Source organism: Eumetopias jubatus, unplaced genomic scaffold (genome assembly GCF_037043125.1).
Source record: "Eumetopias jubatus isolate StellerSeaLion01/CBP00866 unplaced genomic scaffold, mEumJub1_p1.0 scaffold_14, whole genome shotgun sequence".
NCBI lineage: Eukaryota > Metazoa > Chordata > Mammalia > Carnivora > Otariidae > Eumetopias > Eumetopias jubatus.
In genome coordinates this window covers 51,876,834-51,903,629 of record NW_028274820.1, presented here as the reverse complement: position 1 = coordinate 51,903,629, position 26,796 = coordinate 51,876,834, and the positions used below count along the sequence as shown (strand labels likewise).

The window sequence follows — 26,796 nt, the reverse complement described above, 5'->3', positions numbered from 1 at the left end:
TTGTCAAATGCTTTTTCTGCATCTATTGAGAGGATCATATGATTCTCGTTCTTTCTTTTGTTAATGTATTGTATCACGTTGATTGATTTGCAGATGTTGAACCAACCTTGCAGCCAAGGGATAAATCCCACTTGGTCGTGGTGAATAATCCTTTTATGTAGTGTTGGATCCTATTGGCTAGTATTTTGGTGAGAATTTTTGCATCCATGTTCATCAAGGATATTGGTCTGTAATTCTCCTTTTTGATGGGGTCTTTGTCTGGTTTGGGGATCAAGGTAATGCTGGCCTCATAAAACGAGTTTGGAAGTTTTCCTTCCATTTCTATTTTTTGGAACAGTTTCAGGAGAATAGGTATTAATTCTTCTTTAAATGTTTGGTAGAATTCCCTTGGGAAGACATCTGGCCCTGGGCTTTTGTTTGTTGGGAGATTTTTTATGACTGCTTCAATTTCCTTAGGGGTTATAGGTCTGTTCAGGTTTTCTATTTCTTCCTGGTTCAATTTTGGTAGTTGATCCATCTCTAGGAATGCACCCATTTCTTCTAGGTTATCTAATTTGCTGGCATAGAGTTGCTCATAATATGTTCTTATAACTGTTTGTATTTCTTTGGTGTTGGTTGTGATCTCTCCTCTTTCATTCCTATTTTTGTTGATTTGGGTCATTTCTCTTTTCTTTTTGATAAGTCTGGCCAGGGGTTTATCAATCTTGTTAATTCTTTCAAGGAACCAGCTCCTAGTTTCATTGATCTGTTCTACTGTTCTTTTGGTTTGTATTTCATTGATTTCTGCTCTGATCTTTATTATTTCTCTTCTCCTGCTGGGCTTAGGCTTTCTTTGCTGTTTTTTCTCTAGTTCCTTTCGGTGTAGGGTTAGGTTGTGTATTTGAGACCTTTCTTCTTTTTTGAGAAAGGCTTGTATTGCTATATACTTTCCTCTCAGGACTGCCTTTGCTGTATCCCAAAGATTTTGAAAAGTTGTGTTTTCATTTTCATTGGTTTCCATGAAATTTTTTTAAATTTTTTTATTGTTATATTAATCACCATACATTACATCATTAGTTCTTGATGTAGTGTTCCATGATTCATTGTGCATAACACCCAGTGCTCCACGCAGAATGTGCCTTCTTTAATACCCGTCACCAGACTAACCCATCTCCCCACCCTCCTCCCCTCTAGAACCCTCAGTTTGTTTTTCAGAGTCCATCGTCTCTCCATGAATTTTTTTAATTCTTCTTTAATTTCCTGGTTGACCCATTCATTCTTTAGTAGGATGCTCTTTAGCCTCCATGTATTTGAGTTCTTTCTGACTTTCCTCTTGTGATTGAGTTCTAGTTTCAAAGCATTGTGGTCTGAAAATATGCAGGGAATAATCCCAATCTTTTGGTACCAGTTGAGACCTGATTTGTGACCTAGGATGTGATCAGTTCTGGAGAATGTTCCATGGGCACTAGAGAAGAATGTGTATTCCGTTGCTTTGGGATGGAATGCTCTGAATATGTCTGTGAAGTCTATTTGGTCCGGTGTTTCATTTAAAGTCTTTATTTCCTTGTTGATCTTTTGCTTAGATGATCTGTTCATTTCAGTCAGGGGGGCGTTAAAGTCCCCCACTGTTAATGTATTGTTGTCAATGTGTTTCTTTGCTTTTGTTATTATTACCTTATATAATTGGCTTCTCCCATGTTAGGGGCATAGATATTTACAATTGTTAGATCTTCTTGTTGGATAGACCCTTTAAGTAGGATATAGTTTCCTTCTTCATCTGTTATTACAGTCTTTGTTTTAAAATCTAATTTGTCTGATATAAGGATTGCCACCGCAGCTTTCTTTTGGTGTCCATTAGCATGGTAAATGGTTTTCCACCCCCTCTCTTTCAATGTGGGGGTGTCTTTGGGTCTGAAATGAATCTCTTGCAGACAGCATATTGATGGGTCTTGGTTTTTGATCCAATCTGATAGCCTGTGTCTTTTGATTGGGGCATTGAGCCCATTTACATTCAGGGTAACTATTGAAAGATATGACTTTAGTGCCATTGTATTGCCTGTTAGGTGACTGTTACTGTATATTGTCTGTGTTCCTTTCTGATCTATGCTGCTTTTAGGCTCTCTCTTTGCTTAGAGGACCCCTTTCAATATTTCTTGTAGGGCTGGTTTCGTGTTTGCAAATTCCTTTAGCTTTTGTTTGTCCTGGAAGCTTTTTATCTCTCCTTCTATTTTCAATGACAGCCTAGGTGGATATAGTATTCTTGGCTGCATATTTTTCTCGTTTAGTACTCTGAAGATATCATGCCAGTCCTTTCTGGCCTGCCAGGTCTCTGTGGATAGTTCTGTTGTCAATCTAATGTTTCTACCATTGTAGGTTACATATCTCTTCTCCTGAGCTGCTTTCAGGATTTTTTCTTTGTCTCTGAGACTCGTATGTTTTACTATTAGATGTCGGGGTGTTGACCTATTTTTATTGATTTTTGAGAGGGGTTCTCTGTGCCTTCTGGATTTTGATGACTGTTTCCTTCCCCACGTTAGGGAAGTTCTTTGCTATAATTTGCTGCAGTATACCCTCTGCCCCTTTCTCTCTTTCTTCTTCTTCTGGGATCCCAATTATTCTAGTGTTGTTTCATCTTATCGTATTGCTTATCTTTCGAATTCTGCCCTCGTGATCCTGTAGTTGTTTATCTCTCTTTTCTTAAGCCTCTTTATTTTCTATCATTTGGTCTTCTGTATCGCTGATTCTCCTCTCTTCTGCCTCATTTATCCTAGCAGTTAGTGCCCCCATTTTTGATTGTATCTCATTAATAGCCTTTTTGATTTTGACTTGGTTCGATTTTAGTTCTTTTATTTCTCCAGAAAGCGTTTCTCTAATAACTTCCACGTTTTTTTCAAGCCCAGCTAGTATCTTTAAAGTCATGATTCTGAACTCTAGGTCCGACATCGTACTAAGGTCCATATTGAGTAGGTCCCTGGCAGACGGTACTACCTCTTGTTCTTTTTGCTGAGGTGATTTTTTTCATCTTGTCATTTTGTCCAGAGGAGAGTAGATGAATGAGAGAACAGAATGCTAACAGGGTAACAACGTCCCCAGCAAATATACTCTATACAAATCAGAAAAGACCTGAAACCAGGCGACAAGAAAGGGAAAGAAAGAAAGAAGAGAAGAAAAAAAAGGAGAAAGAAAAAGATAAAAACAAACAAAAATAGTACAAAACAAAAAAAAAACAGAATATGATCAAATATGATCAGGCTAGTGCATAGATCAGTGCCACACACTAGATTTTGGGCGTATTTGGTCTGTTAGAAGAAAGTGCCTCCTAAAATTTTAAAGGAAGAAAGACTTACTTATGTACAAAATAAGGGTTGATACAATGAAGGGATGGAAGATGTCTGTAAAGATGAAAATTATAAAAGATTTTAAAAAAAATTGTTAAGAAGTTGTTTGAAAAAAGAAAGAAGAAGATTTAAAAAAAAAATGGGAGAGAATGTGATCAGGCAGGAGACTAGAACAAAGCCATACACTAGAGATTTAGGGTATATTTTGATCTGTTAGAAGGAACTGTATCTCAAAATGTTAGAGAACAACATATATCTATGCCAAAAATAAGGGTAACTACTATGAAGGGATAAAATATGACTCTAAAAATGAAAAATAAAAAATGTTTTTTTTAAAAGGGATTGATAGGATGTAGGTTGAAAAGGGGAAAAAGAAAAATTAAAAAAAAAAAACAGTAAAAAAAATTAACTTTGAAAAACTAATGAATCATGGTAAAAAAGCCATGAATTCTATGTGCAGTATTCCCCTAGTGCTGGGGAGTTCTCCCGTTCTCCTTGATCGGTAAACTTGGTCTTGGCTTTCTGGCTGTTCCTGCTGATCTTCTGGGGTAGCGGCCTGATGCCGTTCCCAAATGTCTTTGCCGGAGGCGGAATTGCCCTGCCCTTGTGCGTTCGGGCTAAGCAAGCTGCTTGTGTTTGCTCTCAGGAGCTTTTGTTCCCTGCAAGCTCTCGGTACAGCTTTGGAGGCCCAGGGTGAAAATGGTGGCCTCCCAATCTCCGCCCGGAGTACCTGAGAACTCGGGGCCCCACTCCTCAGTGTGCCCCCAGAGAAATGTAGTCACTCCCGTGTCCCTGGTCTCCGGCCACACTCCGTGCTCACCCGGCCTGTGACCGAGCGTTTGTATCTTGTACCCGACCCCGTGTGGAGTCTCCAAACCCAGCAGATCCCTGCGGTGCGCTCCCGCGCCGCTCCTCCCCGGGGGAGGAAGGGGAGTCTCCTCCAATCTGCCTCTTGTTGGGTCCCTGCTGGAGGAGCAATGGCCCGACTGGGCCGTTGATCGCAGTTTATGGCAACCCCGAGCTGAGATCCCGTGCCTCTGCTCCGTTTCTGCAGCCGGCTTCCCTGCTCCGATACCTGGGAGCTCTGCCGCACTAAGGCACCCCTGGTCTTTCTGTGACCTCGAGGCTCCTGAGACCACACTGTCCCTCGAGGGTTCCACCCCCCGCTTAGCCACTGGAGCAACGTCCCTCCCTGGAGCCGACTTCTAAAAGTTCCGATTTTGTGCTCCGCGGCTCTATCACTTGCCGGAAGCGGCAGATGCCCCCTCCCCCGCTGTCTATCCTCCCGAATATCGCCTCGGATTCACTTCTCCGCATGTCCTACCTTCCAGTAAGTGATCACTTCTCTGTTCAGAGCGTTGTTGCTACTCTCTTCTTCGGTCTCCTGTTGTTTGTAGGTGTTCAGAATGGTTTGATCCCTATTCAGCTGAATTCCTGAGACCAGACGAAATCCAGGTCTCCTACTTCTCCGCCATCTTGCTCCTAATCTGGGTGTTTTTATTAGAATAGTTAATCATGTGGGGGAATACTTTAAACAAAGTGAAAAAGAGCCTTGACTATAAGCGTTCATGGATGGTTTAGTTGGTTGACCATCCAACTCTTAATTTCGGCTCAGGGTCATGAGATTGAGCCCTGCCTTTAGCTCTGTGCTCCATGTGGAGGCTGGTTGGAATTCTCTCTCTTCCTCTTCCCCTCCCCCCACTCTCATGCTAGCATGTGTGCTCTATCTCTCAAGTAAATCTTTAAAAAAAAAGAGCCTTGCCTATAGTCATAATTTAAGAATAATTGGTACTAAGAGTTCTAATAGAAAGCTACATGTGGATCAATCGAAGAAAATGTGGCTATTATATAAATTGAATGACTTTTTAATTGAGTTTTCTATTCATGTTCCATTTATTACATATTTATCAGTACATTCTAATTTTAGGAAGTACTTAACTGTCATCAGAATATTTTCAAATTTTGTTAAGACAAATACTACTGGAAATTGTTAGTAGATGTTTTCCTAATTTACAAAGGGAAGCAATTTACTACTGTTGTTCTTTTCTTCTTAACCTAGAGAAGTTCCTTTGAGTTGAGCAAAGGGAAAATAATGATCTTAGGTAGAAATATAGAATGCTGTTCCTGGTTTTCTCCACCCTCAACATATTTGTATATTGAAAGTAGAAATCCCTATTTCATTTTACTTTTTTTTAAAGATTTTATTTATTTATTTGACAGTGAGAGATACAGCGAGAAAGGGAACACAAGCAGGGGGAGTGGGAGAGGGAGAAGCAGGCCTCCCGCGGAGCAGGGAGCCCTATGCGGGGCTCCATCCCAGGACCCTGAGATCATGACCTGAGCTGAAGGCAGACACTTAATGACTGAGCCACCCAGGCGCCCCAAGGAAATCCCTATTTTAAATTGAAAATAAATTTTATGTATTTGCATTGTTTGTTTTCACTTATTGTCAATGTTATTATATCATCTGTAATGAGTTGAGATGGGTTTAAAATGCCTTCTAAAATTAGTAAGTTTTATTTTGTTTGAGAATTTCAATAACTTATATAAATAGCATTATTCCCTGAAACGAAGCAGATGTAATTTGAAAGATTATGTATTCAGCTTTCTTCTAAATTTGTTAGAATGACCATTTGATGGATAAAATGAGTAATGGCCTATTCCAATTGAATTCTGTTATAAAATTTTTAGATGTGGACAATTTTTTACAAATAATTTATGTAAAGACTTTTGAAAGATGCTTATACAGATTGTGTTTTTTTTGTTTTTTGTTTTTTTAATAAAAAAAAAGGAGACTAGAGACTGCTAGGTTTAAGTTTTTATTTTCGGTTTTATGTTGAAGCTGAGTATTGTCACCAAAGTTAGTATATGCTTATATACTATGGCTCTTGTAGTATTTTAAGTAATGTTAATCCCTTTTCAGATCCCTGAGTGCAGTTTACTTTTTTAAGGTTAATTTCTTTTGTGTTCATGTACTTAGTAATTTACTTTCTTCCCACGTATGTAACAAAATTATAGCGTGCATTTGAAAAAATATGAGTGTTAATAACTTGTGTTTTTATTTGAAAACAAGGCATCTGTTATATTCCTTAATGCCATCAACACCTTTAAGTTTTCTCTCAAAATGCAACAATAATCAAGTTAATTTCCTCACTAGCTTCTTTATTATATATGTTTTGGTAAATAACATAGTGAATTATAGTATACTTTTTCTTTGTTCCTTTGTTGCCCAGCATCTTTATGAATAGATTCTTTTATCTATTTGGTATGTTCCTAAAAAGGTAAATTAATTTGAGTGCTAATTTAAGGAAAATCGCACAGAAAAAAATACTTATTTAAAAATATCAATCCAAGGAGAGGTGTAAACTGTTTTTGGCCTACCTGTTTTATTTGTTACTGTTTCACTGATGTACTAAAGTAGCAGTGTTTCTTGAGGTTTGTTACTTTTAAGATAGAGTAATAGGTAACTTAATAAAATTAGTTATCACCTTTTTCATGGGTAGTGTGGTATTTTGTATCATTCTTTAAGCCATTTCTGTGTGACTATAATTATTTTAAATGGTCAAGTTCTTAAGTGCACGTATCTGCAAACAGAAACCATTTAGACTCATACCAAAGGTATTTGGTTCAGAACTTGGGCTGAACAACTAAAGAGAAGAATGTAGAGAATTCAGAAAGGGTTCAGAAGGAACCAAGAAATGTCTCAAATGCTCTTTTAAAAGCAAGCAAAAACATTCCGAATCCCTAATGTATTCTTCTGTCTGGGTGAGAAATATATGATATACCTGGTGTCAGACTCATTTTAGATTTAACTGGAAAAACATTTTTTTTCATTATATTTTAAGTACTTAGATAGTATTTTAAAGCTTTGGCACATAAAATACTTCAAATAATATTGTTCAAAGACTTTGTCAACTAGATTTGATATACCTTGGGTCTTGTGAAAGGGAGGACTAAGATGTAATTGAAATTAAGTAAACAAAATCTCTGAATAAATTCAGTCTCTGTGATAATCATGTTTATTAGTCATTAAAATGAATTTATACTTTTTGATTAAAAAAGCATTTATATATGCTTTTATCTAATGTGTTTTTTATAAGGTCAAAAGAAATAGACTGGCAGCCTTATTTTACTACACGTATTGTAGATGATTTTGGCACACACCTGCGAGTATTCAGAAAAGCTCAACAGAAGATAACAGAGAAAGATGATCAAGCAAAAGGTAATATCTTTATTCCCTTTGAAAATTAGGATTTTAAAATCTGTCTTTCTTTATCATTCTGTACATCTTGTTCTTTTCTTTGTGCAGGTACAGCAGAAGATCTTGTGGATACCTTCTTTGAAGTTGAAGTTGAAATGGAGAAGGACGTTTGCCGTGATCTAGTGTGCACTTCTCCCAAAGATGAAGAAGGTTTTCTTCTCAGTTTAACTCTTTGGAGAACAGTAACTGTTCAGATTGGTTAGAGACAAGTTAGCAGAGCCGGGGAACAAAATAAGGGTATTGGGTGAAATTATTCTTACAGGATAGGTAGCATAGTATAGACAGTGTCACTATTCATCTTATTTTTTAACTCTTAAAAGTAGTTTCCAGATTCTTTTCTCTTTTTTAAAGGTCATCTTTAACATTTAAAGGTGGTGATTAAAGATTACTTCTTTTAAAATATAGCAGGCACAAACAATTTATAATTGTAAATTTACTTTTTATGGTCTTTAGTAATTTATCTTCTCCATACCTGTTACCCTAAAATATTTTCTAAGAGAATGAGTGTAATGATTTCAAATATAGTTTATCGAGACGAATGGACTTGTCTTTTCTTTGAGAGAGGTTAGACTGGATAAGCTTTAGCTGAGGAGGTTGTCTTTTCCTAGTTTTGCAGCCTCTCAGAGTCTTTGCTACTTAGCACAGTTTTGATTAACAGGATCAGCTATATAATTCTATTCCCAGGAGGTGTCAGCATATGAACTACAGAGAAGTAGTTCTAGTTGTGGAAATTGTTTTCTTCAGTTTTTAAATTGTGCTCTTCTTCCCCCCTTTTTTCTTCTTTCCTTTTTATATTTACGTTGCAATTCAATTTTTAATTGCCGTTTCATTAGCACTGGCATGAAATAACAGCTAAGTATAAGAAATAGTTATAGTGAGGTGCAGTACTTTTCATGTAAATCGAGGAAGTAGTAAAATAGAAGAGCATGCTCTTTTTCTTTTGTTATTACCTACGAAGATAGTGGAGGTTCTTTCTTGAAAGAAGAATTACAGGTATATTTTAAAATATGCAAATAACTTTTAAGTATGCTAAGATAATGTGTACTAGAAGTGTAGAATACATGGTACAACCACAACTGTTTAGGGGGAAAACACTTCGATAATAGAAGTTTCTCAGTGATTCAAAAACAAGGTAAAACTGAGCAGAATAAAAAAAAATTAGTTTGATTAATGAATCGTTACTGTTTGGAGAATAATGAAAAATTTAACCAATACCGATTTGTACTAATTATTAAAATAATAAGCTGCTATAATTGGGAAACTACTTATTTCAGCCTTTACAGTCAGTGGAGATTTGATATTTTCTAATGTTATTATAGCTACCTTTTTCATTTCTAGGATTCCTAAGGGATTTGTGTGAGGTCTTATTATATTTATTGCTACCTCCTGGAGATTTCCAGAACAAGATCATGCGATACTTTGTCAGGGTAAGCTTAAACTCATATCAGATAAATGGCTATAAAGAAATTTAGCATGGTAATTCTCAAAATATTTGGTTTCATGACCCTGTTAAATTCTTAAAAATTATTGAGGACCTCAAAGAGCTTTAGTTTACATGGGCTGTATTTATCAACATTTACTGTATTATAAGTTAAAACTAAGAAATTTTGAAACACAAGAATACACAAGCACACATTCCATTAGTTGATTTCTATCATCACACCATCATGGTCCTTTCTGAAAATATCATTGTGCGCTTGTCTCCTTCCATCACCCAGAGATCCCTTTACAAACTTTGAGAACTGCCTGACTTAGAGGTAGATACGGGGATTTTTGGGTTATAACAAAAATATGTTTTAAATTTTAATATAGCTTTACAGATAAACTTACTAGAATTAGGCTAATTGGGGCACCTCGGTGGCTCAGTCATTAAAGTGTCTGCCTTTGGCTCAGGTCGTGATCCCGATCGAGCCCCGCATTGGGCTCTCTGCTCAGCGGGAAGCCTGCTTCTCCCTCTCACACTCCCCTTGCTTGTGTTCCCTCTCTCGCTGTCTCTCTTGCTGTCAAATAAATAAATAAAAATCTTAAAAAAAAAAAAGAATTAGGCTAATTAAAATAACACTTCTGGATAGAAACTTTAAAAAAAACTAGGCAGCTAAGATTCTGCTTCTTATAATTAGAAAATGAGGAAGTGGGATGAGAACAATAGTCTTGGACTTTTTATTCCCCCTCTATAAACATAGGAATAAAATTCTATATACATATGTAAAGGAATAACATTTTTGTTTTGATTGCTGGTTATGATTGAGAAATGCTAGGTAGCTAGCTACAACCTTTATGCTGGTTGAATGGGTAAGATCAGAGTTTCTAATTTATATGAAAGTGGAAGCTTAGGATCTTTTTGTCTACCATCCAGCAAAATAGATACCAATTCCTGAGGTGTGCTTTTATGCTTTTATGTTATTATTTAAGCAATATCACACAATTTCTTAGTACCTACCTAACTCGAGTTCAGTGTACTTCTCAAGTAGGGTAGTGGTGCTGTGAATTGAGTAGTAAATGCTTGGTTTTAATGGGAAATGTCTGATAGATGATGTATTGTTAAGAACAATTATTTGGGCTAGTCGTTATCAAGGGCAGTAAATACCTGACATGTCTATCACTAGATTCACATCTAGCACTGAAGGAAGACACTGCTAATCAGTTACAGTACTCATTCCTGTTGAATATTTGTTTGGCAGCAGAATCTTTGTCTACCTGGTACACTAGACAGCCACTGCTGGGCAGTGTCTCAGCAACTTTCATATGGCTGGCAAACTTTTCCCTCTTGAAATTTTGTCTTTACTTAGGTTCCATGTCATTGCTGTCCTGAGTTTTCTCCTCCTTTGGTCTCCTTTTTAGTCATTTTTACATGTTTTAACTCCTCTTGTATTTAACTTTTAAATATACAAGTTCTTTAGGCCTGGGCCCTCTTCTTGCTCACCTATTCCTGTGTCTTTAAATAACACCCAAGTGCTAGTGACTTTCAAATTTATATCTTTAGTACAGACTTTCCTTCTGAGCTCCAGGTGCCTCTGACCAGCTGGCTGCCCAATGAAATCGCCATTCGATTGACTCAGAGCCCTTTTAAACTTTAAATGTTCAAAATGGAAATCTTACTCTTGTTTCCATGTCCTGTCTTGCCTTTTAGTCTCCTCTCCATCCTAGTAAATGCTGTGACCATCCAGCAAATATTTCCCATCTCGAGTTCTTCCAGAAGTTTACAAGGCCATATATGATGTGGCTTTGTTTACCTCTCTGGCCTTTGTGCCATGCTGTCACAGTATTCCAGCGATGCTATCTTTTCCAACGTAGGGCCATCTCATGCTCCTTTTTTTCTGGTCAAAATGATTCCCCTTATTCTCTTGGCTAAATTGTATTCACCCCTCATATCCCACTTCCTCAGAAATATCTCCCCTGACCACCCAATCAAGTCCCCTCATAATTCCCTATTGCTGTAGCCAAGTACACAGTTCTTTTCCTTCAAAGCATTTACCATATTTCAATATTATAATTTGGTTGTTGTGTTTACTTACTTGATGCCTTTTTTTTTCCCCACAGTAGTACTCTAAGGCCCATTAGGACACAGGCCATATCTGTATCATCATTATCTACTTCATGGTTATCATGGTGCCTGGCACATAGCACATATCCAATCAGAGAATTAGTTTTAATGAGAGGAAACCTATTTGCCCTTCTTGCTGAAGGTGCACATGCTACTGCAGCTCCTGGAGATGTAGCTGACTCTTGAGGAGACGTGTGACCTGCCTTGTTACATGAGGTTATTGTTGAAAGCAAGTAGTGTTGGTTACTTATTTATTTATTTTTATTTTAAAAGATTTTATTTATTTATTTGACAGAGAGACACAGCAAGAGAGGGAGCACAAGAAGGGGGAGTGGGAGAGGGAGAAGCAGGCTTCCCGCTGGGCAGGGAGCCCGATGTGGGGCTTGATCCCAGGACCCTGGGATCATGACCTGAGCCAAAGGCAGACGCTTAACGACTGAGCCACCCAGGCACCCCCACAAGTAGGGTTTAAATAAAGAGCAAATATGTTTTGTTGTAGATTGTAGACCAATCTTGTACACCAATATTTCGTATCTTTATGTTTGAATCTAATTGTGTATAATTATAGAGTCCTGCATTCAGCAAATCAGGTTTTTCTCTCTTAACTTGATAATTCTTTATCCGTTTTCTTTTGTTGGTAATTCAAGTTTTCCCAAAAGATGTTTTTGTTCGGATTAAATAACATATTAAAGAGTTTTTACTTCTTTCCTTTGTATGGATCCTTTATATGGATTGTACAAATCGTAGTATTTGACTGTAGTAATTGCTATTTAATCGTCTCTGCTTTCTGTCCATTACTAAGTTTTATTTAAAGATTCATGGCCTCAATGACTTTGTAGCTTTTAAGCCTTCATATTTGACAGCTGGTGCTTGTCTTAAACTAGAAATTATATGGAAATGTCTACTTATTTTGGAATATTTAGAGCTCTCACTAGAACCTGTATAGGAATTGTTGAGTCATATGATTATATCTTAACTAACCAAACCCTTTCATGAGGCAAATTAGAAGATAAAAGTAATTTTCTAAGACAGACTGACTAATTGCATTCACTAATAAGCACTAAATTTATTCACATGTTTTTTTCTTACTTTGCAAAGAAAAGTTCAAGAAAGTTTTGTTTATGAATTTTCTCCTTACAAAGCACATTTTAAAACTTGAGCATATGTGGCCAGAGATAATTTGAAGGAAAGAATTATGTAAATAATATAATTTTTTAAGATGTTGGAGACTAAAAGTCATCTTGAAAGAATAAATAATTCCTCCTAATTTTAGAATGGAAGATGTCTCAAAAGATACTTCTAAAAGTTATCAGAACCCTCCCACGTTGGACGTAGGGATTACTTAAAAATCAATTAATTAGTAAAAATAAAAAAATAATGAGAGGTGCCTGGCTGACTCAGTTGTTCGAACATGCTTCTCTTGATCTTGGGGTCATGAGGTTGAGCCCCACATTGGGTGTAGAGATTACTTAAAAGATGTGAAGACAAGAAAATAATTATAATACAAAAAGTTACTGAAACCTTCATGAGTGCCTTTTGGAAATGTTAATTCATCATTGGGTAATAGTTTTCAGAGACTTAAACAGCTTACAAAAGTAGAGTTTATATAAAATATCTCTCTAAAGGAAAATAAAGTGAAGCCTACCTTTTATGAGCTAAGTATGCCAGAAAATGGACCAGATAAAGATCTTGATAAAAGGAATAAATAAACTGGTCTTTTAATTAGAAAAGTAAAACATCCTGTTAAACTTACAGTTATTTAGCCTTCCAGTTTTCTTAAGAAATGGTATTTCATAGATTTAGGTATCAGCATGCATAAAAGAATGAAGATTAGTAGTGGGTGAAAACATGGTATTAATAGAATCAGCACTAAATTCTTTATTTCCATTCCTTTAATATTTATGAAATACCTGCCATATTTAAGAATATGACCTTGAGTAAATATTTTTGAAGATCGATAAATCAATAGGTCACTTGACAAATGTCACTCGTGTGCAGAACGTTCCTAGATAGTGGTAGTGTTCTAGAGAAGTGGAAGAGACACAATTACATAGAGAAGGATAAGTGACAAATGCCATAAATTCAGGGCATGAGTATATTCTAAACATGTAAGTAAAAGAGTATTCAGCTGAAATGATCAAAGTTTGTTTGATTGGAGATTTCATTCTGTAGTCAGTCCTTGGAGGAAGAGCAGGATTTTAGTAGGTAGGAGCATAAACAGCTATAAAGAATGGGAGGATCTATTCTAGAGAAAGATGAATAATTATATTAACATATTCTTATTTTATTTTCTATTAGGAAAAATTTCAAACACAGACAAGTATAGAGAATAATACAGTAGACATTTATGTACCAACTACCCAAATTTAACCAATGTTAATGTTTTACTGTAGTTGCTCTGTTCTCCCTTCTGAAGGTAACTACTATTGTAAAATTGGTATCTTTTCCTTTTGTCCTTTGTTTTTATACTTTTAATATAGATGTAGGAATTCATACATATATATGGTGCCATGTTTTGCCCTTTAAAAATTGACATAAATGCTAACATACTAGAGATACCCTTTTGCTGTTTTCCACTCAACTCTAGATGCCATCGTGGAGATATATCCAGGTTGGTATAGGTAGCTTCATCTCATTTATTTTAACTGAGATGTATTAGTTAATCTTTTTATAATATTGTGTTGGTTATCAAGTTTTATGTGTATCATACCTTTCTTAAGTAACAGCATTGTGTTATTTACATTATGCTAGTGATTTGAGAAGTATATTAGATTAAATTTGTTTTTTACAATTTTTGTCCAGGAAATCCTTGCACGAGGAATTCTTCTTCCATTAATAAATCAACTCAGTGATCCTGATTATATTAATCAATATATCATATGGATGGTACGTACTTTCTAAAATTACAACTCTGTTTTTAAAACAGTTTTTTAAAATTTAGAAACAGTAATTGGAGATCAGGATGATCAAACAATAATTTATTAAAGAAATTAGGTAAAAATATGTTTAAAGGTAATCTTTATATTTCTAGTACTTCTGTTTGCTAATATGTTGAATGCACTAGCCCCAAATTCTTTTTAAGAAGTTTGTTGATAGGGCGCCTGGGTGGCTCAGTTGGTTAAGCGACTGCCTTCGGCTCAGGTCATGATCCTGGAGTCCCAGGATCGAGTCCCACATCGGGCTCCTTGCTCGGCGGGGAGTCCGCTTCTCCCTCTGACCCTCTTCCCTCTCGTGCTCTCTATCTCTCATTCTCTCTCTCTCAAATAAATAAATAAAATCTTTAAAAAAAAAAAAGTTTGTTGATAATCCTGTTATAATTTTGGTGTTGTTACTACTTACTTAAATAAAAAAAAAATATTTTTCTGCCTGAGTGTTTAGATGATGAGTATTTTAAAAAGTTGCTGTTTGGTTTTAAACACAGCTTGTGGTCTGAACTACTTAAATAGCATGTACTTTACATTTTTATACCTTAAAGTGGAGGAAAGTATGGTGAAAGGAATACTGGAGTGAGAATGGGAGGATGTGTGTTCTAGATTTGTTTCTGTAAGTTGCTTAGTGTGTGTGTAAGTAGCTACTTTTCTATAAGTCTTAGTTTTCTCATCCGTCAAACATATCAAAGGGTTAGTGATTACTAAATTTACTCGGTCTAATTATTTTCGTATGTGATTATGTATGCTTTCCTCAGTAAACTCATAGTCAAGAAAGAGTTGTAAATGGGCTATTGCTGGGAATTCTTTGATATATAGCTCTAGATCTTTGATTCATTTTCTTGAAATAGAATTTTTTCTCCACAGTTGTCTTCTTTTAACTCAGTCTAGCTTTCTTAGGAAAGAGTTACTTTATTGTTCTTTGTTTCTAGTAGCCATTATCAACCTGACATTGTTTTATTGTTGTTGGAGCAATTTTTGTCTCTCCCACCAGATTGTGGGTTACCTACAGGCAGAAATGGTTTTGTTAGCTTTGTGTTCCTAGGGCCTTTTATGGAGGTCACACAACTTGATTCTTCTTTTCCTTTGTCAATTTTTTTAGCATCCTGTTGGGCTCTACCAAAGCTTTAAAAACATGCATTATCTGCCTAATTAAAATTTTTAAGAATGCATATCCTTTGGTTAGGAGTTCTACTCATGAAATTTATTCTAAAGTGATAATAAGTAAGTTTGAAACAATGTATATTTAAGGACATTAGTGCCAACATTGCTTTTAAAAAAATTGAAAGCAATTTAAGTGTTCTACATGGAGGATTTGTTTAATAAGTAATGGCATATTGATACAATAGAATACATGAAGCCATTAAAAAGAATGATGGTAGTGTATCTTGAATATGAAAAGATGTTTACATATATATTTTTAAAGATTTTATTTATTAAGAGAGAGAGATCCTGAGCGGTGGGGGGGTGGTGGGAGAGGGGGCAGTGGGAGAAGCAGACTTCCCGCCGAGCGGGGAGTCTGATGTAGGACGTGATCCCAGGACCCCGGGATCATGACCTGAGCCAAAGGCAGAGGCTTAACTGACTAAGCCACCCATGCGCCGAAGATGTTTATATTTTTTATGTGAAAAGGATAACTAAAGGTGATGTGTGTGTAGATAATGCTTTTTAAAAATAAATATACAAGTAATTATAGTTTTATTAATGACTATATAATTCTGGTAGTGTATATACTGTTTGAAATCTTAATAGAGAGGTAGGATTATGAATGTTTTAATTTTCCTCTTTTGTTTATATATTTCACTTTATAGGGAGTATTGGTTATATAATAAAGTTAATTTTTTAAGAAATAGGAAAATAGGTAAAATTTAAAAACATTTCAGTAATGAAACAAGGGTAAATTTTTTTTTTTAAGGGTAAATGGTATTAGATTTTTTTATAACGTAATAAAATGGATGTTTTATACTAACCTTAATCAGGATACAATACTGTATAATCTTACTGGTGGTACAGAAAAGGATGCTTGTTCACCAGAATGTTATGGTTATTCTCACTCCTGGGATTAGGAATTATTCTTTTCCTATATATTTTTTCTTTAACTTTCAATTTTTCTTTTGCTGAACTTGTATTAATTATATAATTAAATATATGGTGTAAACATTTAGGGGGGTGGAATTTAACACATGCTCTAAAAGGAATTCAAACCACCAAATCTTTACTTGTTCTCCCCAGAGTTGGATTAATACTACTATTGTGTATGATGCTTGGGTCTTTTTGCTATTTAATGAACAGGAGTTGATCCCTATTTCATTTTTCAGTACAATATCAGAAAATATATTTAAAAGAGCAGAGTTTATCAATAAAGGATCTTTAGCCTACTTTGTTGTCTGGTTTACAGTCTTTTGACATTATTTGTGTGGGAAACCTTGTATGTATTGGTATTATAAATATCAAAATGAGCTCAGTTCTTCTTCTTAGTTCAGTCATATTAATGGTATCTAACCATATAGTTCATTTCTATTTGGACGGAAAAGTTTAGTGCAGTCTAGTAGTAACATATCTTCTCTCTATAAAATATTAGTTACCCAACAGTAGTTTTAAGTTTTAAGTCATTTCTAAAAATAGTATGGATGGATTTGCATTATTCATCTCTAAGTGTGTGGTTTTTTTTAAATACAAACTAATTAAGGATAAGTCTTATTTCTTAACTCATGTTGTTATCTTCAAGTAGAGCAGATAAATGGACAGCTGTTTCTTAATGTATTCTTAGAGAAATCATGTCTTTAATAACCTACCTTTTTTAATCATTGAAGTAAAATTTACATAAAGTGAAAGAAATTGCCGAGTAGTCTTATAAAGTTGTATTCTAATTTTGCACTTCCCTAGCACCATTTGAGAGTTCTCATCTCTCCACAATCTGATGAACATTTGGCATTGCTGTTTTGTTGTGGTTAACTTGAATATGCCTGATAACTAATGATATTGAGCATCTTTTCACGTGCGTATTAGCTAGTTTTTCCCTAGTTCTGGACTTCTGCAGTTCCCAGTTCTTCAACTCCTTATAGAGAATGGACAGTATCCCAAGTCTCCTGCCTTTTCGTAGCTTCCCTTGCTGTTTTACTTAAGTATTATTGGCAGTCATAGTGGTTAGTCACTTTATAATATCCTCGAGTACTTTTTTCTCTCACTTTATTTGTTTGGTGAAACCACATTCTGGTTAAATTCAACTCAACTGTCAACTCCCATTCCTGTTCTTAAACAGCACGTGGCTGGGGAAAAAAAAACCCAAAATAACAGTTATTTATGTCATCACATTGATTCTGTTCAATTTAGGTTAGAGAATGCCACTCTGCTGTTTAAAACCCTCCAGTAACTTTTCATTCCACTCAGAGTGAAAGCTACCACGTGTACCCTACCAGATTGGCCTTCCATTGCCACCAATCTCGTCGTCTACTCCTCTACCTTTCTTTGGGACCATGAGTACAGAGATTTTCATTTTGTTTTCTTGAAAGCATTGGCATAAACACTTGGCTGTAAGATTGTGCCTACCTCGAATGTGCTAGGCACTGAAGGTGCTTTTTTTCCTTACTAAGTGAGTCCCTCTCCCACCTGTTTTTTAAACTTTGTTTTCAGATCCGTGATTCTAATTGCAACTATGAGGCCTTTATGAACATTATTAAATTGAGTGACAATATTGGAGAGCTAGAAGCGGTCAGAGATAAAGCAGCAGAAGAATTACAGTATCTTCGATCTCTAGATACAGTTGGTGATGGTAAGTAAGTCATTTAAGTATAGAAATGTTGTACTTCTTTAATCATTACTATATCTTTACACAAAACTTTAATTTACCTAAATGTCATTGTATGCTATTAGTTACTTTCACCTTATCTAAATCTAAATCTTTCTTATTTTGTTAACATGTGCTAAGAATAAAAAGCATTATAATTTTCTGAATGTGAGGCTATTCATATTGTAATTATCTCTAAAGTAAAAGTAATAGGCATGGTTTAATTTTAATTAAATAATTTCACTATAAGATTTCAGATTATTTCTTTTATTGTTTGCTGTGTTCGTGGTTATTATGTTAAATTACAATATATACATGTTTAAAGTATTTCATAAATAACATTACCACTAGATCATAATCAATTTGTTTGTATTTAGATATCAACACTATCAAGAATCAAATAAATAGCTTATTATTTGTAAAGAAAGTATGTGACTCAAGAATACAGCGATTGCAGTCAGGCAAAGTAAGTAAAGTACTTTCAGATTAATGTTTAGTTATAAATACTTTATATTCACTTAAATCTCTAGCAAATGACAAGAAGTGGAATATTAACCAGTGCAGCCCTCCACAAAAGGACTTGTAGGGAAAATTTCTCTTATACATTATAGTATTATAAGTATTTGTTAAAGCCAAAGAGGTTAAAACGCTTCCTGTAAAATGCCACAGTAATGAAAGAGTTTATTTATTGATTTATTTATCTTTTCATTTTTTATTCAAAATTTAACATTTATATAGTTTTATACACTGGGCACCATTTCAGATGGACCTAATAGACAAAAAGCTCTCTCTTCATAGAACTTCTATTTTAGTTGCAGAGTCAAAAATAAACCAGTACATAAATTAATATAAAATGTTAAAAGTGTTAAAAACAAGTAAATATAAAAAAATAACAAGTAAAGCAAAGTAGAGGGATAGAATATTTTAGATAGATGCTGAGTGATTTGGTTACATTTGAGCTTAGAGAAATCTGATAGAATAATGAGAGTCCTGAGAATTTTTTTTTTTTTTTTTTTTTGAAGAATCTTTGAGGCAGAGGTGAAAGCATCTGCAAAAGCCCTGAGATAGGAAGGTGTTTGATGAGTTAGAGTAGGTGAGCCTGGCTGGTATGGAATGAATGAGAAGGGATGATAGTAGGAATGAAATTGGAGAGGAACCGTGGGGGTTAGATCATACATGGTTTTATCTACCATAGTAAGATTTTTAAAAAATTCTAATTGTGATGGGAATCCATTGGAGATTTGTGCTGGCAAGTGACATGATATGACTTATTAGTTAAAATAATTACTTGGGCTCTTTGTGATGTTTAGAGTGTGGTGGAGTTTCAGCGGGCACAAGAATGGAGACTGAAAGATCATTTAGGAGACTGTTGGCTTTAGTCCAAGTAAGATGTCTGCAGAGGTTGTGAGAAGTAATTAGAGACGGGATATAAGACTAACAGATTTGCTAATAGATTAAATATGGAGTGAGAAAGGACAAAAAAGGACTTGAGGATTGCTAGAATTTTTGGTCTCAGCAACTGCATGAATAGTGTTGCTGTTTACTAAAATGGATAATATAGGAAAGAGGAGGTTTGAAAGAGAGAATCAAATTTTGGATGTTTTAGCTTGAGATCCCTGTTTGACACTCAGATAGACCCAGTAGCTTGTAAACTCTGTAGTTCAAAGGAAAGGTCGGTGATGTATTATTAGATGTTTATTTAAAGTAAAGAGACTGGATGAAGTTACCTAAGAGAGTGAATGTAAGTAAGAATATAACCAAGGACCTAGTCCAGAGGCAGTATAGTTACTAGAGTTTAAGACAAGGTGGAAGATCTAGCTAAATAAACAGTAAGTGGCTGGTGAAATTGAAGGAAAACCTGGGAGTGTGATATTCCAGAAGCCAACTATAGAAAGTTTTTAAAGAAGTGAGAGATCAGGTATGTCAAAGGCTACTAATAAGTTGAGTAAGGTGAAGACTTAGAATTGACCATTAGATTTGCCAGCAGGGGAATACTGGTGATCTGATAATAGCATTTTGGAGTAGCGGAGAGAAACCCTTATTGGAGCTGGTCCAGGAGAAAATGGGAAGAGATGAATTAGAAGCAGTGATTGTAAGTAGCTGTTTGGAGGGGTTTTACCTCAAAAAAGAGCAGAGATTTTTCTGTTTGTAAAGGCCTTACTAACAGAAAAGAGCTTTTTTTACTACCTTAGTTTTTAGTGTAGTTAATTCTTTTCTTTTCTTTTTTTTTTTTGGGGTGGTTTTCTATTTTGGAAATTTGTTGTGACTCTGGGCTCGTAGTATTACAATGTATTTAAATTTCTTAAGGAATAGAAGACTTATTTTTATAAATCTTGAGTTTAGTTGCTGGATTAATTATAACTCACATTACTTGAGGCCCACATTTGTCATATACCTGAGTGTAAATGTATGTATATCTTTGTTTCAGTTAACTGTATTTTAAAATTATATACCCATGCACATTCAGTATAGAAGAACGAAACGGTTTTATTTATGCTTATTTTCTCATTAGTTTACCTTGTCTAGGCCTCAGAATTAGTGATCTTTCAGCATCATTATTTAAAATGTATTTGTCCAGATACCTTTTTTAAAAAAGATTTATTTATTTATCTTGAGAGAGAGAGAGCGTGCATGCATGTGTATGTGTGGGAGCAGGGGGAGGGGCAGCGTGAGAGAGGGAGAGAGAGAGAATCCTTCAGCAAACTCCCCACTGAGTGTGGAGTCCAAGGCAAGGCTTGTTTCCAGGACCCTGAGAAAATGTCCTGAGCCGAAATCAAGAGTTGGACACGCAACCGACTGAGCCAAGGCACCCCTTTTGATAGCAAATCCCTTTAAAATTTAGATACTTTGTTTTGAAGCCCATCAATTCTTTTGAGTATCAAGCTTTACCTTTTTAGTAGCTCAGGTCATACAGTGTTTTTTCTTGGGAAGAAAAGTCAGAATCTCCACAGAGATGAAGTTTTTTAACCATACTACTCATCTTGAAATCTTAGAAGGCCCTTTATCTTTTTTATTACAAATAAAGCTATAGTGAATACTCTTCTGCATTTCATATATGTGGAGCTGCTTCTGGGAAAGAGAAAGAGGTGATAAGTTTGAAGAAAGAAGACTTAGGAGAAAGCATGTGCTGGCACCAGGTTGCTTTATGCCAGACATTTTAAGTCAGTTATCTATTATTATACAGTATTTATATGAAGAGAAATACTTCTTAGAGAGGAAGTTTTCCCCTTTTCTCAAGTTCTTTTCCTTCTCCTTTATGTACTACCTACATCTAATTTAGGATCTGCCCCTAATTAAGGCAGCCTGTCTTTCAGAAAAACCTTCTGATCTTTCTTTTCTTTCTTTTTTAAAGATTTTATTAATTTATTTGAGAGAGAGCAGAGCGAGAGGGAGAGAGCACATGAGTGGAAGGAGCAGAGGCAGAGGGAGAAGCAGGCTCTCCACTGAGCAAGGAGTCCGACACGGGACTCAGTCCCAGGACCCTGGGATCATGACCTGAGCTGAAGGCAGACGCTCAATGACTGAGCCACCCAGGCACCTCTGATCTTTCTTTTTTAAATAGAGGATTGTGAAATACGGATTTAGGAATGCAGAGAAACTGGTGACACAGAAACATATGGGTTTTATGGAAGAGGCTGCAGGCTTTGAAAACACTGAGTCGTTCTTGGCAGCTTTGTGATCATAGACAGCCTTTCTGATTTCAGCTTTCTTACCTCTTAAGTGAGGTGGGTGATATTTATCGAATAGGATTGTTGTGGAGAATAATGTATATAATATATATAGCACAGTGCTTGTCATGTAGATTACAAATTTTTTTGAAGATTTTATTTATTTATTTGTCAGAGAGAGTGAGAGAGCACAAGCAGGAGGAGCAGCAGGTAGAGGGAAAGGGAGAAGCAGGCCCCCCACTGAGCAAGGAACCTGACATGGGACTCCATCCCAGGACCCTGAGATTGTGACTTGAACTGAAGGCAGATGTTTAACTGAGCCACCCAGGCATCCCTAGACTCTCTAAATTTTGAACCTATGTTTTATTTTTTAATTTTTTATTTTTTTCATGTATAGGTAGTTACCTTGCTCTATTACTTTGAAAACTAAATATAATTTACTGTTTAGGTAGTCTGAGAAGAAACACATTTTCTATAAAAGATGGTAGAGTATTCTGTTAGAAGAAAAATTACTCTTTCGGGATATTTTCTGTTCTCTCAGTGGATAGACTTCAGTCTATACTTGAAAGTGTTGGGCTTTATTTATTCTTGGACATTGTAAGCATTCCAAACATCCCCTTTACCTCTTAAAATGTTCATTTTCATTTGGAATATGTAGAGATAGAGAATACTTGAAATTCTAGTAATTTAGAATTATTTTGTAATGAAAGAAGTGAATGCTTATACTTTTAATGCATATTTACTAAGCAACGGAAATTCTCTAGGCTGGGACTGTTGGGAACCCACATGAACGAGAAAATACTTAATATTTTTATATCTATGTAGAGATCTTTGACCTAATGAGTGAATAGATGAAGTATTAACCTACCTTTACTTTTCTCTCTAGGAAATAAATACTGTGAAACTGGCAGCAAACTTTGGGAAACTTTGCACAGTCCCCTTGGACAGCATTCTTGTAGACAATGTTGCACTACAATTTTTTATGGGTAGGTTAATCCATTTTATGAAAATAATATAGCCCTCAAAATTTTTAATAATTATAAATATTATTAAATTTTAAATATCTGATATTAAGCATGTCAAATATGTCTTTCCTCCACTCCCCATTCTCTGAAGTATTCCTGTTTTTGGAAATCATAGAGGTAGAGATATATTTTGTTTAGAAGGAAAGAAATGCTTATTATAACTTAAATGTGTATTTGTTAAATATTGCTTATTTAAATTCTAGCAGAGTCTATGAATTTAAATTATTTGAGAAAGAGTACTTTATCAGCAACACACGTTTATAACTTATTTGTATCATTTTGTGCATGAATAGAAGGACTTTATTTTTATATCATTTTAATATATGTAAATATTTACTAATTTTGTTAATATTATAGTTGACCCTTGAACAACATGGACTTGAGCTGTGCAGATTCACTTATTTATACATGGATTTTATTTGATAAATACAGTATAGTAATACAAACATATTTTCCTTATGATTCTCTTAATAACATTTTCTTCTCAGCTTACTTTAAGAATGTAGTACATACAAAATGTTCTTTGTGTTAATTAACTGTTTATATAATTGGTAAGGCTTCCAGTCAGCAGTAGACTATTAGTCGTTATGGTTTTGGGAGTCAGGAGTTATGCATGGATTTTTGACTGCGTGGTCAGTGCCCCTAACCTAACCTCTGCATTGTTCAGGGGTCAACTATACATCAAAATTGCTTTTTATCTGGAGAACATTTTTAGTAACCTTCCTTGATTTTTCATTTTCATGACCAAAAACATAAATACATGGCTTGTTGAAGATCCCAGTCCTTACTTTTAATACTTGTAGGAACATTAATATTATAATTAATAATCTTTATTGAGAACAGAAGCCGAATGTTACTAGTTTATTTTTGATAAAGCCTTCTGTAGCAGTTTTATCTCCTAGAAATTTTATCATGAAAAATGAGATTCAAAAATAAATACATCCATTTGTGTTTTTCACATAACTGGTCTTTTTAACCTAACCAATTTGTGATGTAAGCATTCTTCATCTCAGGCATTTGCTTAACAGTTTTAAAATGTAGAGTTTTAAGTATTTGAAACTTTAATCCTTTTTAACTTGTCATATGGCTACATGCACCCAAAAATGTGTGACATTAATATCTATGTTGTTAATGGATTTTGTTTGGTAGATTACATGCAGCAAACTGGAGGTCAAGCACATCTCTTCTTCTGGATGACAGTGGAAGGATACCGAGTTACAGCCCAGCAGCAACTGGAAGTTTTATTAAGTCGTCAGAAAGATGGAAGACATCAAACCAACCAAACCAAAGGTCTTTTAAGAGCAGCTGCTGTTGGAATATATGAACAGTATTTATCAGAAAAGGTGAGGCTCTATTTTGATTACTGTTTTCTTATCTTCTTTGGTAGTATCATTAGTAATAATTTTTGTAATACTTATGAATATTCATTACTCATACTAGGCACAACTCCTTGCAAGCATTATCTCATTTAACCTTGATAACAATCTTTTTGTATATTACTATCCTTATTTTATAGGTAAAGAAACTCATGTTTAGAAAATTGAGTTAACTTTGCCAAGGTCATGCAGATACTAGTGACAAAGTCAAGATTCAAGGTCACACACACTCTAGATTCAAGGACACAAAAGACTGAAAGTAAAAGAATGGAAAAAGGTAAACCATGCATACAGTAACCAAAACAGAGTTGGAGTGGCTATACTAATATTAGACAATAGATTTTAAAACAAAAATTGTTACTAGAGAAAAGAGGAGCATTTGATAATGATAAAAGGGTCAATTGATCCTTGATTTATAACTGTTAAAAACAGTTATAAACACAACAGCAAAACCTCCACATACATAGGACAAAACCTGACAGAATTGGAGAGAGAAATAGACAATTCAACAATAAGTGGGTATTGAAGACTTCAGTACTCACTCAGTAACTGATAGAACAATTAGAAAATGACCAAAGATACACAAGAATTAAAGAACACTATAAACCAATTAAACCTACACATCTATGAATACTTCCCTTAACAACAGCAGAATACACATTATTTTCAAGCTTACATGGAACGTTGTCTAGGTTAGATAGACCCTTTACTAGGCCATAAACAGCTCTGAATTTAAAAGTATTGAAATCATACAGAAGTATGTCCTTTTATCATAGTAGAATTAATTAGTAATTAACAGAAGGAGTTCTGAGAAATTATAAATATTTAAAAATGAATACATTTCTAAATAGTCTCTGGGTCAAAAAGAAATCAGAAGGAAATTAGAAGGGATTTTGAATTGAATGAAAATAAAACAGTGTATCAAAATTTATGGGATGCAATTACAGCAGTGCTTAGATGCCTAGTTAGAAAGAAGAACTCAACTTGCCACTTTAAATGCCTAGTTAGAAAGAAAAACTCAAAACGACAATTTACATTTTCACCTTAAACTAGAAAAGGAATAGCAAAATAAATTCAAGGTAAACTGAAGGAAGGAAGCAGTAAAGATCAGAATAGAAATCCTTGAAATGGAAAATAGAAAAACAATAATGGAAATCAATAAAACCAAAAGTTGATTCTTTAAAAGAAAAATAAAATTGACAAACCTTTAGCCAGCTTGGCCAAGAAAGAAAAGAAAGTCACAGATACCAAAATCATGAATGAAAGAGGAGGCATCATCACCAACCCTATGGAAATAAAAAAGACTATAAGCAAATACTATAAACAACTATCACAAGAAATTAGACAACTTAGATGATATGGGCAGATGCCTTGAAGGACGCAGGTTGCCAAACTGTCATTCTGATACCAAAGCCAGACAGAGACATCATTCAGGAGACTACAGACCAATATCTCTCATGAATATGGAGACAACAATCCTCAAGATTCCTCATACTCCAGTATTTGTAATGGCTATGCTATAATACCTTTTAATTTATACGTACTAGCACAAAAATTGTATATGAAATTTTTTTAAATAAGATTTTATTTTTATTTGAGAGAGAGATAGCGAGAGAGATAGGGAGAGAGAGCATGAACAGGGAGGAGAGGGAGAAGCAGACTCCCCGCTGAGCAGGGATCCCGATGCGGGACTTGATCCCAAGACCCTGGGATCATGACCCTGAGCCGTAGGCAGACGCTTAACGAACTCAGCCACCCAGGTGCCCCTGTATTTGAATTTTAAGTGTGAATTTTATTTGAAAACTGCTTATTAGTCCATTTGCTTATATTTTTGCCAAATGAAATACCCTTTTAAAGAGTGCATATTTTAAAGAATAGTAGTATACCAGACACATTTGTATATCCCATCTAGCTGAAGAAATAGAACATCTACTGTTCGTTTGAAGATCCTTATTATATTCTTCACCTGTCTTCACCTGACTTGTTCGCCTGTTTCCTTACTTCCTGATGAAGCCAGTTTTCTGTATTTATTCACTTACTTTCCCATACCATTTTACTCTACATGTATGTTCTAAAGCAATATCTTGCTTAGCTTTGTTTTTAACCTTTATATAAATGGAATGATACTATATGTCTTGCTTTTATTCCCCTCATTATTATATTGAATTTTATACATGTTGATTTATGTAAGTGTAGTTGATTTTTACTGAAGTCAAGAGTTTATTTACCTTCAGTAATATTTATGAGCATTTTGGTTTGTTTCCCTTTCTTTTCTGTTATACTTTTGCTCTGAATATTGCTGTTCATATTTCTCCCTGCAAACATTCAGGAGTTTCTGCTGTTTAAAAACACAGCTTTAGTGTATATATCTAAGTCTTTCTATGTTAATTTTTAAAGTAGGTTATAGAGTTAGTTCTCTTGTCCATAGTCCAGTAGAATGGATTATAGTTAATACTGGAAAAATAAAAATTAATAGTTATTTAAGTCAGTTTCTTTCAGCATTTTGAGGATAGTATTTCATTGTTTTCTGGCTTTCATTATTTCCAGTAAGAAATCAACTATGAGTTTAATATTCTTTTGAAGTTAATCTTTTTTTAAAGCTTTGAAACACATCCTGAGTCTTGGGAAACCCTTCTCTAGGACACAGAAGTCCCAGATTTTAGCAGTGGATGGAGAAGATTGAGAAAAAATGCAAAACCCATACATGATTCCAGAATTCAGAGCTGAAGGCAACATTTTAGTGTCAAAAGACCCTGGCATGGATTTCCCACTTTCAGTAGTCATTGCTGTCTTTTCCCTTAGATTCTAATATTGGTAGCCATTATTTACTCTTTACAGTGAATTCTCCATCATGTAGCACTCCATGTATGGCTTAAGTGCATTGTTACCAT

General features: G+C 34.9%; 1 protein-coding gene across 3 annotated transcripts in view; it reads left to right on the top strand.

Moving 5' to 3' along the window:
- The window catches only part of SNX13 (sorting nexin 13), a 131,158-nt gene that overhangs the window by 63,496 nt on the left and 40,866 nt on the right, over positions 1–26,796 (top strand). For all 3 annotated transcript variants that reach the window (XM_028118149.2, XM_028118144.2, XM_028118157.2), the window contains 8 exons: positions 7,418–7,539; positions 7,627–7,728; positions 8,917–9,005; positions 13,925–14,008; positions 17,683–17,821; positions 18,214–18,302; positions 22,391–22,490; positions 23,679–23,872. In XM_028118149.2, the coding sequence (XP_027973950.2) occupies positions 7,418–7,539; positions 7,627–7,728; positions 8,917–9,005; positions 13,925–14,008; positions 17,683–17,821; positions 18,214–18,302; positions 22,391–22,490; positions 23,679–23,872 (919 nt within the window). The remainder of the gene's footprint in view (positions 1–7,417; positions 7,540–7,626; positions 7,729–8,916; positions 9,006–13,924; positions 14,009–17,682; positions 17,822–18,213; positions 18,303–22,390; positions 22,491–23,678; positions 23,873–26,796) is intronic.